This window comes from Toxorhynchites rutilus, chromosome 1 (genome assembly GCF_029784135.1).
Source record: "Toxorhynchites rutilus septentrionalis strain SRP chromosome 1, ASM2978413v1, whole genome shotgun sequence".
Lineage (NCBI taxonomy): Eukaryota > Metazoa > Arthropoda > Insecta > Diptera > Culicidae > Toxorhynchites > Toxorhynchites rutilus.
The window spans coordinates 189,469,236-189,484,593 of NC_073744.1; the positions used below are offsets into that span (position 1 = coordinate 189,469,236).

The 15,358-nt window shown below is 39.8% G+C and overlaps 1 protein-coding gene across 2 annotated transcripts in view; it reads left to right on the forward strand.

Annotated features, from left to right (window-relative positions):
* Positions 1 to 15,358, forward strand: part of LOC129761797 (microtubule-associated protein futsch-like) — a 38,854-nt gene that overhangs the window by 8,728 nt on the left and 14,768 nt on the right. For both annotated transcript variants that reach the window (XM_055759569.1, XM_055759568.1), the window contains exon 4: positions 1,261 to 4,337. In XM_055759569.1, coding sequence (XP_055615544.1) covers positions 1,261 to 4,337 — 3,077 coding nt within the window. The remainder of the gene's footprint in view (positions 1 to 1,260; positions 4,338 to 15,358) is intronic.

The following is a 15,358-nucleotide window of genomic DNA, read 5'->3' on the forward strand; positions in this document are numbered from 1 at the left end:
AACTTTTCAAAATTTTCACTTTCAAAATTGTTTGGTTTTCAAATTTTGATTAAATCTATGCTTTTTTTCGTTTTTCAAATTCTTCGCCCTATACTTGTTTTTGCTATTCCAAATTCTCCCTTTTTTTATTCTTCGGCTCCCATTTATCTATCTTTTTTTAATTTTTTTTGCATTTCAAGTTCACTATTCAATGTACCAAATTTTCGCTTGATAAATAAGTATAAATAAAGATTTTTTTAATAATTTCTATTTCCTTGTTTGCTTTTCAAGTTTTTTAATTTGTAGTCTTTTTAGTGAATTCTTTCCCTTTTTAACTTTTTGTTCGGCAATTTTCTTTCCCTTCTATTTTTGACATTTTTCGCTTTTTTGACTTTTTGATTTTTTTTCACTTTTCTGATTTCATCGGTTTACAATTTTTTGCACTTCAATGTGTTGCTTTGCGTAGTTTTCGCTTGTTTAATTTTTAGCTTTAGGAATTTTTGCTTTTAAATTTTATCTTTTTTGAATTTCTTTCACTTTTTTCATTTTTGTTATCTTTTGTTTTTAATTTTACACTTTTCATTGTTCGTTTTTTAGTTTTTAGTGTTTCTTTCCATTTGCAAATTCTTTGCCATTTAAATTTTGTAATTTTTTGTTTTCCAATGTTACGATCTTTTCTAAATTTCACAACCTTTCAAATTTGTCGCTTTCTTAATTTTTATATTTTTTAAATTCGTTTTTAGATTTCTCGCTTTTAAAATTTTTCCCTTCATTTTTTTTTCTCTAGTTTTTTGTTTTTATTCTTTTTATATTTTTACCTGTCGATTCTTAGAGTTTTTTATATCATTCCCTATTTTTACTTCTCTATTTTTTTCATTTTTTAATAAGCTTTCTCCATTTTTTTTTCGTTTTCGTACATTTTATGCTTTTATTTCTCTATTTTTCAAATTTCGAATTTATGTTTTTTTACTTTCTCAATTTCTTCTGTTGTCAATTTTTCGTTTTTTAAATTTCTAGCTATGGAAGCTATATCAAGATATTAAAACTTCAAGATGCTTAAATTTTACACATTGACACATTGACTGCCTTGAGTTCACCGGTGAACTCGGCTACCACTAAGTTCAGAAGGTGTGGTGGGAGAAAAATGGGCTATGGAGATTCAACAATGGCAGTCAATGTGTTAATCTGTCAATTTCTGATTTTTTTCCACTCTTTCACTTTTCCAATCTTGTGAATTTTCATTATAAGCCTAACACAACCGAATCTTTCGTCGCCTCGCAGGTTCCGATAACGGAAAACGAATACCCTACTCTGGCGCAGAGCTCGAACGCGCCCGGACCCTCCACTTCAGGAACTCCCAGAGTTGCCAAAGATCCACGAACTTGCGTGCGTGTTCTTTCCCGATCTGCGAGCGAAGGCGGTGACGAGCCTGACGAGTGTCCCGAGCGTAAGCCCGAAATAGTGGAGGCAACGGTAAATCCCGCTACAGCAGCAACGGCAGCAGTCGCACCATCTCCACAACCACTGGCTAATCCCGCTCCAAAACCAATGGTCGAAATTCCGGCGTCGGAAGTTTCGCGCAAAAAACTTGCGTCAACCTCCAACATAGACCTGGAAGAGTGGCGTCGGATCCGTTCCGTGTCCAAGGCCAACTTTGATCAACACTTGCGGCAGGTGGAGGAACAGAGACAGTTGCAGATTCCTCGGCCACAGCCCAAAAAGAAAAAGAAGAAACCCACACGAAGAAAGTCGGTGCCCGTCGTCGAGCAAAATGATTCCCTTGAAACGACCCCTGTGGAGCACAGCTCGTTGACCGAGGAACACGCCCAGATGCTGGAGGATGCTCTTGCGTCGGCAAAGAAAGATGACACGAAAGCTAGCGCTAAGACGCCGGCAAAAACGAAGGCCTCGAAGGTCATCGAGGAGTTGCGCCAGGATAAAATCTACGTGAAGATTACCACACCCAAGAAGCGGACCCCTGGGAAGTTGAGCCCGAAGCGGAGGATGTCCCGGAGTGGACAGTCCGCCAAAAAGAAACGAGTCAGCAGCCCCCGGAAGAGCGTGAAAGAGGAGCCCAAACCCCAAACTGATGAACCTGCGGAGACTGCGGAGATGGAGGACGTGATATTGGAAGAGACTCCTAACGAAGTCGTGGTCGTCACATCATCGGAATCGCTAGTTCCACCAGCTGATGGTGATGGTGAAAGTCCAGACGTGCCGTTGGATAGAACTCCCGAAATAGAGCAACCGCCTCAGCAAGAGGAGAAACAAGACCCTGAAGAAAACCAGGAGCCGGCGAACCCCTCAAAGTCGGGTGAACCCTCGCACAACGTTTCCCAAAAAGAGCAGCTCCAGCCCCAGTCTCAAGAACAGCAGCAGCAAGAGGATAAGGAAACCGAAGAACCAGCGAACTCTTCGAAGTTGAGCGAATTCTCATTCAACGCTTCCCAACTGCTGCAAACTCCCTTCAAAATAGATCTGCCAAGCTGTCCTGTCACGCCACGTTTCCTAGTGCCTTCTCCTATGCCGATCACACCGATGACGAAAACAAATCGCGACACCAGCAGTGGCTGTGATGGGGCCTCTTCCCTCACCAAAGGCTGTGATATCCAAACGCCAAGCTTCCCTATCACTCCGGGTTTGATCAGCACACCCATATCCATCAGCTCGGTCAGTCCCCAGAGCCACGCAGGTGGTGCCTCCCGTCGGACCGATTACTCATCCGGAGGATCATACTACAGACCGGACGAGTCCGAGGATTTGGATCAAAACTTGGAAGCTATGCAGCTAGCCGAGCGGAAGAAACGCATGGCAGCAAAGTCAGTGGCCCCAACAGTGGAACCGTCAGCCGTGGCACCACCGAAGGATGACGAGCCTGAGGATCAGCCACCTTCTCCGGCGAAATCAGCCGCCGCAAGCAACTCGAGTGGTGAATCCTCCTCCAGCAGTTCCGATTCTTCGTCGGATTCAAGCAGTAGCGAAAGTTCTCCGGAGAAAGCGCCGGCCCCAGCCCCCAAATCTCAACTCCGCCAAACGCCTAGTAAATTCCAAAACAGCCTCGCCGAAGCCCGCCGCCGACAGATATTCGAACTGGAAGCCAAACGGAACCGCACCATAGCCCGAATGAAGTGCTCGAAAGCACCCACGCCGAAAAAGCCGACCGATCGGAAGCTCCTCACCGCGGCCAAAACGCGCACTGCCATTCTGGCCGCCGCCCAGCGGGAGAAACAAATCGTAAAACCACCGATCGCCAGAGCTCCGCTCGTGCCAAGGCCCAAAAATCCCCCCGGAAAGGCCGCCATAGCCAAAGCTATGGTGGTGACATCAACGACTTCTTCGAAGCGCAAGAATCCAACCCCCCGAAAGGTGGTGATGGTGGAACGGCTGATTCCCCAGCCGGTGAGAATGAGAAACTCCCCCAAGCGGAAGGTACCCGTGCAGCGGACACCCCGCGCTTCGTTAGTGATTACCGATGAAGATTTACCCAAAATCATTACGCCGCGAAAGGACCAACTGATTGAGGGAACGTACGAGAGTGAGAATCTCTCCCGGCTGTGCTGCACACCCGATCTGCCCCTGGAATCGTCGTTGGACGATGAGAAATCGAAGGACATTGGGTTGAAGACAGCAAATGAGGTCTCACCGGACTGCGACAAAGAAAATCAACGGATCAACAACAACGTTAATGGCAATAATGATGGCGATGATGACTCCTCCTCCTCCTCCTCCGAGGAGGAAGAAGACGAAGACGATTACGACACGTGCTCGCTGAGAAAAGCCGACGAAGATGCCGGCTTCCACTTTGTGTACGCCGACCAGAGGTCTGACACCGATCCGACTTCCACTTGCAGCGGATGTCACGTAATTGGGAAGCTCAATGTGGTGATCGAAGATCGTAAGGTCTGCTTGCAACCTCAGGAGCCGTTTACCCTGTTCGAGCTGGCTCCGTCGAAGACGGTATCCGGTGGCAGCAGTGGCACCATCTCCAAGAAGGACAGCAAAACCACCGCTAAAAGCACCTCGAAAAAGGGAGCCGGTAAAAGTGGCACCTCTGTCACCCCACCGGTTCCTCCTGCGTCGACAAAGACGGAACACGAGAAGAAAGGTGAGCTGCAGCCCGTACCAGCAGCAGGTGCAGTCAGAGCCAAGCTCAATATTGTCTCGGCGGTGCGGGAATCCGTACATTCGTCGCATTCGGCGAAAAAAGTGGCCCAACAATCTCAGCAGTCACATCGAGGGGCGGTCCAACAGTCCCGCTTAGGAACGGTGGCCAGCAAATGCGAAGAGAAAAAAGATGAGGCGAAAGCGGTGAAAACGGTACCACCGCAGACCGAGACGGTTGAAGACAGAAACAGGACGTGAGTATGACCCCCTTTTCCTGTGTTTTTTTTTTTTCATTTTTTGCATTTGATGTGTACTTCATGTTCTGTTCAGTAAGTGGAAAATTGACAAGTTCATATGGAGAAGAGAAAAAAGAGAAGGACCGAGGCAGTGGGTTTCTGTTCCATTGAAATGATTGCGCTTTGAGGATAACAATAGAGGAATTGATCGGTTGATCGGAGATTATCTAGCATTCCATGAAATTCATACCTCAAAGGTTAAAATAAGGTCTGCGGAAGTTCGAAAAACATTTTTAGTGATAGATGGCCTTTTTTTTGTAGTATGTAAAGCATTGTCCACTAAGAATGTGTACGAAAAATATTTCTGGATAACCAATAAGGACAAAGATATTTTATTGCACTTTCATAGAAATATGTCCATTCATTCAGTATTTTTTTTCCTATCGGACGGAATCGGGACAGTTGGGTGGATTTGGGTTCTTCTCAATGAAATCCACCAAATCAGCCCGAAGCTTCATAGGTCATTTGTGTGCTTTTGTGAAAAACTCGTTTTCTGAAGCACTCTTCTTTGTACATATTCGAGCCAATCGTCTAGTTTCTAACAAAAAAAGTCACAGGAGGGTTGTGTCCGAGACACGATCGCAAAGTTGACGTAGGATTCCGTTGGGCTATCTGATGATTTTGGATATGTTAGAAGAATTACACCGTTATACTCATTGTTAATGATTTGGTGACCCTGAAAAGGGCAATTTTGTTTGGTTGTTGGGTATTGTTTGTTCACTCCACCAGTGTTTAGTGATGATGACAGAAGGATGGTAAACAGTCGTTGGGTGGTGCGTATCAGATAGAAGAAGCCGAAGTGGAATGAGATATGATGAAAACCGCCCTCTGTGACCATGTACGAGATGCCTCCTGTGTTATGTATGGATGAAATAAAGAAAAAAAGACTCACCAATGTAATATAATATAATTACCAATACCGAACACAATTATCAATTTTTCTCATCAGTGAAAACATGTTACTTTAATATAAAGAAAACATATCTGAAATGGAAATATTAATTTTGTTTTATAATTTTTACTTTCTGAGTGTTTATTCAACCCAATGCGAATTTTAATTGGACTAACAACACCTAATACTATATGTAGAACATATGGGAAATCACTTTTTCGAATACTTCTTCACTTTTCCATTTTTTTTCTCGCCGCATGAACTTTCCTTGGGTGAAAATGAACACAACAAAACGGACAGCTTAAATCGAACGACCCGTCTCGAGCGGAAACAAACTTTGGTTTGACTGAGCAATAAGTTTGAAATTGGACAATTTTCACGATGTAATCGATTTTCGATTTTCAATTTGTACCCCAATATGTTCCCGAAAGACGTAATCCTACGTCAAAAAATGGTTTTCATGAATTTTCGAGAAAATTCAGCGACGAACACGAACTTTAATCTGCCAGACACATATCGTAGGGGAACTTTGGGTAAGACGCACCGATCATGGAAAACGCAGTAATCGCAGGATTTTTCTGTGCTTACAACTTCCTTTTTTCATTATAAATGGTCGATGTAAAGTCAGAGGGGACCAAGTCGCAAAATTGAAAATTTCGAGTTATTGATTACATTTGGTTAAGCATTATGTAAGCTACATACCACATTTATCAGATTTGGAAAATCACGCATACAGCAGGAATAAAGGATCGAAATTGTTATGATTGATCAATGAAAACCCCTTATAGTACGCAGTCAGAGCAGACCATGTACTATTTACCATGGCGAAATGGTTCTATATCATGTTCAGACAGAGTGGACCATGTGACAATCATTTGTATATTGAATTTAAACAATATCCAAGCGTCGAATTCAAACCTACAAAACCTTGAATCTAATAGGTACCTTGTTGAAGTGTGCTTGAACCCGTTGGTGTAAAATGTGCACATTCTGAGTATAATAGAAAATAAACTTTGTCCATTCTGACTGAACGGATTAGTGAAAAATGCTGGTCTTCAGTGTGAATGATCGCAAAATATACTATTTTTAAGAGTGCGATTTAGGCTGTACCGATGACAATGAATTCAAATTTGACGATTCTATTGACGAATACTGTGTAAGATGATTGAAATTGGGAAGTTTATGCTTAACATGTTTGCCGTGCGAACATATTCATGCCAGCAGTAGATGGCAGAGACTATTATGTTGAACGCAAACAAATGTTTATGCAGTTCCTCACAATCCTTCTTCCAATAATTTTGACGTAGGACTACGTCTTTCATTTCTATACCGGGGTGTAAAATCAAAGTTTCGAAATCGCAAGCGTTACGCCGGAGACCGAGATTTTGAGCGTTAATAGCTCCTAAACAACTGAACGAAATGGTATGATAAACACTTCATTCGAAAGATAAAATGTCTACGCGTTATATACTTGTTACTTTTTCATCCAGAAACTTGTTTCAATAGCCTTAAAATTGCTGTCAAAACAGGCTATTAAAATCACCAATCGGTATATAAGCGCCGCTCGGAAACCCACTCAGTTATAATTGAACAGCGATTGGAGCATGTTGTCGCTGTTGTGATGAAGCTAACTTCGTTTATCTTGAAAGCGCTGATGAACGGTGTCACCAAGAGCCTGTTTGTGTACCTTAGGCCAGAAGGGAATCCATCAGGAGGAGAGTGATGCCACGGTTCCGTTTGAAACATCGGAGCAGCCGCCACACACACACCTACACGCGCGAAACTCTTGTTGATGAAAAATAATCTGCTAGTTCCCCTGGGAATTGAAAAATACATTCATGCGAAAGAGTTTATTTTAATGTTTTCTATCCATATAACACTGCAACCAAATACATTTGGTTTTGTGATTTTTCAATCAATCGCAATTAACAGGAAAGCTTCTGAATATAATTTTTCCCCATCAGTAGAAAATTTTCGTATCCAATATTGGATGCATAACATGAAAAACGGAAAATGTTTCACATCGCGAAAATCATGTAATTTCCGAGCGATTATTTGCTTCTTACTCATATAATGCTGCGACCAAATACATTTCGTTTTGGATTTTTCAATCAAGTGCGATCAACGTAAGACCACGTCTTTCGGGAATTTATTAGAGGTGCAATGAATCTTAAGGAATTCCCGCTTTACGCGCACTGGCAAACGATGTTTACTCAACAATTTCTCAAACGAGAAATGGGTATTGTGAGAAAGGATTAGCGAACGCAAAAACGACAAACGAAAGAAAGAAATGTTTGGAGGTTGAAGGAAATTGGCAGAAAACATCTTCATTTTATCTTTCGAAAACTTCGTCTTGCCAGAAAGAGATTATCAATGCTCAAAGGAGGAATCGAGTCCTCCGAGGAAATTACCCAGCGCAAATTTGAGTCGACTATCGATTGCGGCATTTGTACACAAATAATTTCATAATGCAGTTTCATCAAAGTGATTTCTTCGGTATGGGGATATATTCACTACATAATGTCATATATTTTATATTATCCATATCCACCGTGGTGCCTTACCACCGTGAATGAAAGCAAAGGAAGCGTCATTTTATAAACCATAAAAGTACAGAATGTAAACCCCACCCTCTTTATTATACAAGCTTACTGTATACTTACTTCGATGTTATTCTTTTCTCTCTCAGAGTAAGCAACGAATATAATAAGGGTGGGGTTTACATTCTATGCATTTATGGTTTATAAAATGACGCTTCCTTTGCTTTCATTCATTTCTTACTCTACTCTCGCACCGTGAGGACTCGTTTGTTTGGGACCAAGCAGACATCTCGTTAGTATTTCGGTGGTGAGGCACCACGAAGGCAGCTCGGATATGCGCACCAGCCGCAGGAAGCGTGAATATGCCACATCGCTATCGACCGGGAACTTTGCGTGAAATTCGTCGCTATCAGAAGTCGACCGAATTACTGATCCGTAAGCTACCTTTGCAGCATTTGGTTCGTGGAATTGCTTAGGACTTCAAAACCGACTTGCGCTTCCAAAGTTCCGCGGTTATGACGCTGCAGGAGGCCTATTCGAAGATACCAATTTGTGTGCTATCCGCGCAAAACGCATCACATCATGGACATTCAGCTGGCCCGTCGAATCCGAGGACCGCGCTATATTAGCTTAGCATATAATCAACGGCCCTTTTCAGGGCTTCAAATTTGATGGATTAGAGTTCAGAAAAGTTTTTTGCAGGCCAAACTGAAAGGAGCATTTTCGTTTGGATGCCATTCAGCATCGAGAAAATTCCAGAAAGATCTAATCTTTGCTGAAAAATAATCTGCCGGTTCCCCTGGTAATTGAAAAATACATTCATGCGAAAGAGTTTATTTTAATGTCTTCTATCCATGAAACACTGTGACCAAATATTTTTCAATCAAGTGCTATTAACAGGTGGTTATCGAGTTAGCATTAACCACTGGAGGGCTTCGAGTATCGAGGAAAATCTGGAAAAATCTAATAGTTGCTGAAAAATAATCTGCCAGTTCCCCTGGGAATTGAAAAATACATTCATGCGAGTTTATTTTAATGTTTTCTATCCATATAATAATGCGACCACATACATTTGGTTTCGTGATTTGTCAACCAAGTGCAGTTAGCAGGAAAGCTTCTGAAGATTATTCTTCAGAACAAGATTTTTTGTATCCAATATTGGATGCATAAAACCTTGAGCTTTCAACGTAACGCTCTCGTTTTCGAAGTTCCCCAAATATTCATTTATTCATTCATTCAGAATAGATTTAGATTCAACTTCAAACAAATTATCTCTAAATCAACGATAGTCCTACGTCACCCTTGCGGTTATACCATAGATATAACCCACTTCCTGTTTTTATAACAGAATGGCACACTTTGACTCACAACTGTTGACTGATTAAGAAATATTTCGAAATTGTTCAGTCATAGTGAGCCAACTCCTCAAAATGCTTCATTTGGTTCAGTCAGAGTGGACCATGTACGTATAGGCAACCAAATAACTGCCTTTTATGGCATGATACTTGATATTTTTTTACAACTATCATACGTCAAAGTATTGCCAGAGAGTAGCTAACATTTCTGAGAAACAATACTGAACGAAGAAATTGAATGCTTTAAAAATTGCAGAGTATTAAACTTTATGTTCGTTTTTCTCGAAATCATAAAAATGTCACATGGTCCGGTCTGACTTAACACGGACCAAATACAATTAAATTTATTGTAGCACCAAAAACCACGTCTGTCTTCACAAAATAATAATATAATAAAAACTGCATGATTTCATGCAACTTTGACCGCTTCTGTCATAAGACTTTTGGAGCATTAAAAACTTATTTAAATTTTACAAACTCCAATACATTCTCAAATGTTACCAGAGCTATCAATTGAGTTTGAATAAAAACATGTTGAAAATTCATTTTTTTTTTTATCAAAATGCAATTTTATAATCCATCTCATAATGGGGCACATCGCTCCAATATGGAGATTAATAAAGAGTTAGTCAGTTCCAGTGCTACCAATTCACTCAGATATTTCCTGTTATTGTTTTATACCCAGATGGTTTCTGAAAAGCATGGAACCATTTCTACATATCTTTTCTTGTATTATTTCATAAGAACCAGAACGAACAAAATTATTTCAATGATTCTGACTACTAAAATCCATCCATTATTAAGAATAATGCAAACCATAGAATCAAAATAAAAACTCATAAATACAAAGGCCAAAAGTCTGGCAGCACATTTGTGAACAGCGGTACGTAGCAATTTATTTATGGACAGCGGCACATATTGTAAACAAAAATATAGGATTCAGAATCCTTTGGCGTTTTCGGCCTTTTGGTAACGAAAATGCCTCGAGATCATTTGATGATTCTAACTGGTAGAAACATAACGGAAGCGGAAGATACAAGCAGCGAATCAAGAGTTATCCAAAATAAAATTATAAAAATATTGAATCATTGTTGTTGTGGTCCGTTTTGGACACGCATATGGGCGTCTTACCTTGCTTATTTGAGAATGGTGTAAAATGAATGCGTTCAGAATTCTCTTTGTTTCTGTTGGTTTGTCTATTCGTAATCGTTATTGCTCATTTCATTACAAAGAAAACAAACGTGGCTACGTTGTGGATGTGAAGAAGAAACGTTGAAATATGTAGTAAAAATACATGTTTCATCCTATTTTGCTAAACAGGGGCGTTTTGCCCGGACTTCCCCTACCGAGGTTAGGTATTTTTTTTACCAGGAAGCTGCTATTCTCATAAAAGTTTCATCGTCAACGAGCAGGCATCCTTGGTGCATCATCAGAACATAATCATAAAAATTCCGAACGCAAGTATTGGTCACTGGATGTTGCTCTAACGTCCTGTTCGGTTTTTTGCTCGCACAACAAGACGGATTCACCGACTGGTACTACGAGCGGCACCATATTTCATTGCGATTTAATTATCTGACAGTCCAGAGTCTAGAGACCATGTTCATCACTCGTCTTCCAGTTGGAAGAACTTCTGACTCGCAGCACGAAAACGGATTGAAACTTTCACCACCCGTAAGAGGGCTACTTTATAAATGAACCGCTGTCGAAAAATTCGAGTGGCGATCACTGAGCGTGCCGGTGTAAAACATGCAATGCGTTCGGATTCTGAGTGGACAGTGTTCTAGTTCAGGGTTTTTAATTGTTACCTTTTTTACGAGTGGGTGGTTCAAATCGATAAATCTCTCACAGTTTTCGATCTCCAATGTATGTGGGTGGAGCCGGATCGGCGATGATAAAATCGTTGAGCTTCAAGACTTATCGTGTGAGTAGATTGTGTATACCAGTGGTTTTCAGCCTTTTTTGCTCCGTTCCCCCCTTTACGAAAGTTAATCCCAGTGCATCCCCTTTATCAGTATTTTGTAAGAAAGTCTTTATGCTCAGTAAAATAATAGAATATAGACGGTTTTCATGTTATATTCCCGACAAATTTGATTTTGTACTTGTATCTGATTACAAAAAAGGTATATAGAGAAGCTATGGCACCTGAACTGCGCCTGAACGATTTCCGCCAAAAACTAATTCTTGAGAGCGTTGTCGAAAAGTACATCTCATGTTGTCTTCGATATCCACTCTGTTATGATGTTTCCATCAGCAGCATTGTAGAAAATCCACATAAATACTACGCAAAAGACAACAACACTCGTAACGCGGAATAAGCGTTATTCCGCATATAAGGATGAAGGTCGACCATTTGTAGATCGATGAGTTTGTTCTGAATTCGGTCCGAAACTTTGGTCACTGCCAGTCGGAAGGGATTTCAAACCTTGTCCGAATCGGCGTTCTTTTATATAAGAAAAATATGTTTCAAGTTTAACTTGTTGTTAAAAATCTGGGCTGGGCAAATGCTGTACAATTTACTAATAATGGTCTTCTGTACTGTTTCGTCGTCTGTTCCATCATCATTCACTGAAGAAATTCTTTCAAACATTGTGAAACTGTTCAATTGAACATTACATTTCAAATTTGGAAATGTTTGCCGAGGATCGCAAATTTTACCATATTAAAGATGGTCTTGTAGCAATTTTTGCTAATCATTGTCATCTTAAAAGCGAAGTAAATATGCAAGATTCCCTTGCACAATCCCCCCCCCCCCCCTTTTGATGACCAAATTCCCCACCGGTTGAAAATCACTGGTGTATACCCTATTTAGTATCAAGACGTGGGTTGGGCATGCCCATGTGTTCAGGGTTCGATTCAATGAGAACTCGGTATTCAAAAATCAGCTCTATCTCGGGGTTGTTTTAACGAAGCGAGACAGTTGAGTACACTCTGTCCAACTTCTATAAGACCAGGTGATAATCTTGCTGCTTTGTGTCATTGTAAACAAACAATGCTTCAATTTATATTCTAGTCAATGAGGTACATATAGAGGTGGAGCAGTAGGCGAAGTATATCTGTATTGGCAAGCCAAATATCGTGTCGTAATTATTTGCATTCAATATGGAATATATATGGAAGAAACAAAACAATGTTGAAAACACTCACGGTTGCATGATAATTTGAGCCAAAATTATCATGAAATCATTCAACTGGTTGTTTTTTTAACAGATGACAATTATATCGTGGCTTATTTCGATTATTCATGTGGTAAAAAGGTCCAGAGAGCAGTCGTATGCTTAGTTCTCGAAAGCAGTAACATTTTCGGTGAAATTTTGATTAATTGGCGATTATTATCTCACAACATACACACCGACACTGAGAGCCTTCGAAACATCAACTTCATAACGGTAAGATATTGAAACTTCATTTGTTTCTATGAACGTGGGGGAGTGAAAAAGGCACATGGAAATATCACTTTTATCCGTCTTTTTCGACGTCATTTCACAAATATTCACTTCACACTATCACATTAGCCTCATATTTAAAGGGGGGCTCTACAAAAATGTACGTTTTTAATTGATAAATTACTTCTTGAAATTAGCATTTTTACATAGATGCGGTGGACAATCAAAGATAAACACAACGACTGACGTCACTATTTGCGAAATAGTTATGGCAGCGCATGCTATGTCGCTCGAAACTCGACCATCTTCATTACCTTTTTTCCAGGACATTGTATTCTAGTGTATAGATATTGGTGACTACCATACACTGCATGAATTTCACATGGGTGCGTGCAAGCGCTGAGCGTAAACGAATGTTTTCGTATTTTTCAACTGTTTCTATAAGACCAGTTACATTTTCCGTTGTTTTAGTTGTTTTGATCAAAAAATCTGAAAAATTCCGAAGGGAAAAGTACTCACGGAGAAAGAAGAAAGACAAATCGATGCATTTCACCAACAAAATGTTGGTATCAGAGTAATTGCTTGTCGGATTGAACAATCTCATCAAGGCAAGCTCAATTATTTGGCGAATCCTCAAGGTTACGGTAAGAAGAAGAGATCTTCACGTACGTCGAAGCTCTCTGACCGAAATAAGCGGGAAATAGTTAGAACCTCCAAATCGGTTATGCAAATAAAGCAATCTTTGAACTTAAATGTCCTTCGGATGACAATTCGTCAAGTTTTGGTAAAAAGTCCGTACAGGTTAAAGCCCCTAATCTTACACCATCTCACATCGAAAGATGTCTGAGTTTTGTCAAAGCTCACATGAACCGACAGTGGGACATGGTATGTTATGACAAAAAATGTATTCAAAACAATGCATTTTGCTATATATAATAAAGAAAAGTTATTCAAAGTATAGGTTATCTTCAGATACGGAAATAAGTTCAATTTGGATGGTCCTGATGGTTTTAACGGACTGGAACGGACTGGTCATCTATAGAATAATCTGTATTTATACAGATTTTTCAAACTCTTTGAAACTAAGAGTCTGCAGATACAGATTACAGGTTTTTTTTCTGGTTTTCATACAGAATTACAGATTTCTCTAAATAACGAGCCAATACAGTAAACATTCACTAACTGGGCGAAAAGGGAAGACCAGTTATCGACATTCGCGTTTTAACTGGTCCGGCATGTTAAACGTCAAATAAAATCAAGTGAAACTTCAATGAATTGTTTGATTCGTGTTGATCATGAAACTGGATAAATAAAAGGATTCAAATGGAAGTTTCGCTTTGAGTGAGACAACAGGTATGAAATATAATTTGAGGAAATCATTTTTCTGTAATTTGATCAATGTTTTTGTCATGCGAAAGTAATGACAATATTCATAAGATTTCAAATTACATTCGAATGCCCCTCACAGCCAATCTTTCATTTGAATATTGCGTCGATTGTTTACGAAATTCTGCTTTTCAACTGGCCAAGGATCAGTTAACGTTCGCCCAGTTGAAAAGTAGACCAGTTAAACCAGGACCAGTTAGCGAACGATTACTGTATTAGCCATGACTCGATCTCAATAATATTTTTCCCCAACTCACCAATTTTATTCAGATAGCATTCGAATCAGTCTGAATGAGAGTAATTCTGGTATTCATATGTAGCGTGTAACACTGCTTTCTCATGTTAAATCTAAGGCGAAAATATGCAAAAGTCTGCGTCATCGGCGAGTTTTACAATAAATAAATAACACTTTGTCTGTTTTGTACTAAAGCACAATGGATGCGAATTTTGAGGTGGATACCACACTGCTTTCTCATGTTAAATCTAAGGCGAAAAGATGCAAAAGTCTGCGTCATCGGCGAGTTTTACAATAAATAAATAACACTTTGTCTGTTTTGTACTAAAGCACAATGGATGCGAATTTTGAGGTGGATACCACACTGCTTTCTCATGTTAAATCTAAGGCGAAAAGATGCAAAAGTCTGCGTCATCGGCGAGTCTAAATTCATAATAACTATGCCAACCAATGGTACTAAAGCTAAGATTATGCTTCAATTGAACTTATAAATTTAACCCTTTGCGGTCGTTTTAAATTTCGACATGTGTGTCGCACTGGTAGCAATAATTTTTACTTGAAAAAGCAATATATCACTGCTACTTTGTGAGATCATGGAAGATGAACAAGATTCCTTCATTTTTTGTAAACTTAGAAGTTTACAGGTTAAGTATATACTAATCAATGTTTTTATGTTTATGTCTAACAAATATGCTCTTTACATCTACACATTGCCGCAATACATGGAGTTTTCCATTAATCTTTTCCTCTAGCACGGATGACAACTTTTGTTTATAGTGAGAACCGTTATCTATTATTCATAGTAGCACCGTTTTGGTTGGTGAATAAGTTCACAATACATTAAAATTCGTTTAGAAGAAGTGTGAACTGATAGATTGTTACTTAAATTATAATATTAGTACAGTGAAATCCGTTTATAATGACATCGGAGGGAATTGGCAAACGCGTCGTAATAAGCAGACGTCATGCAAAGCGTTTTAATATAACATAATTTATTAAAAATGGATCATAATAGGCGACTTGCCTCTGTAAAAAAACCTGTAAAAGAAACCAAACTTCGTTGTGTAATTATGTCATAATGAGCGGCTGATCAATATAAACGAAGTTATAATAAACGGATACTACTGTATACTTCTTTGCTGTGGTGGCAGAGATCAGACAAACGACCGCAAAGGGTTAATTCTA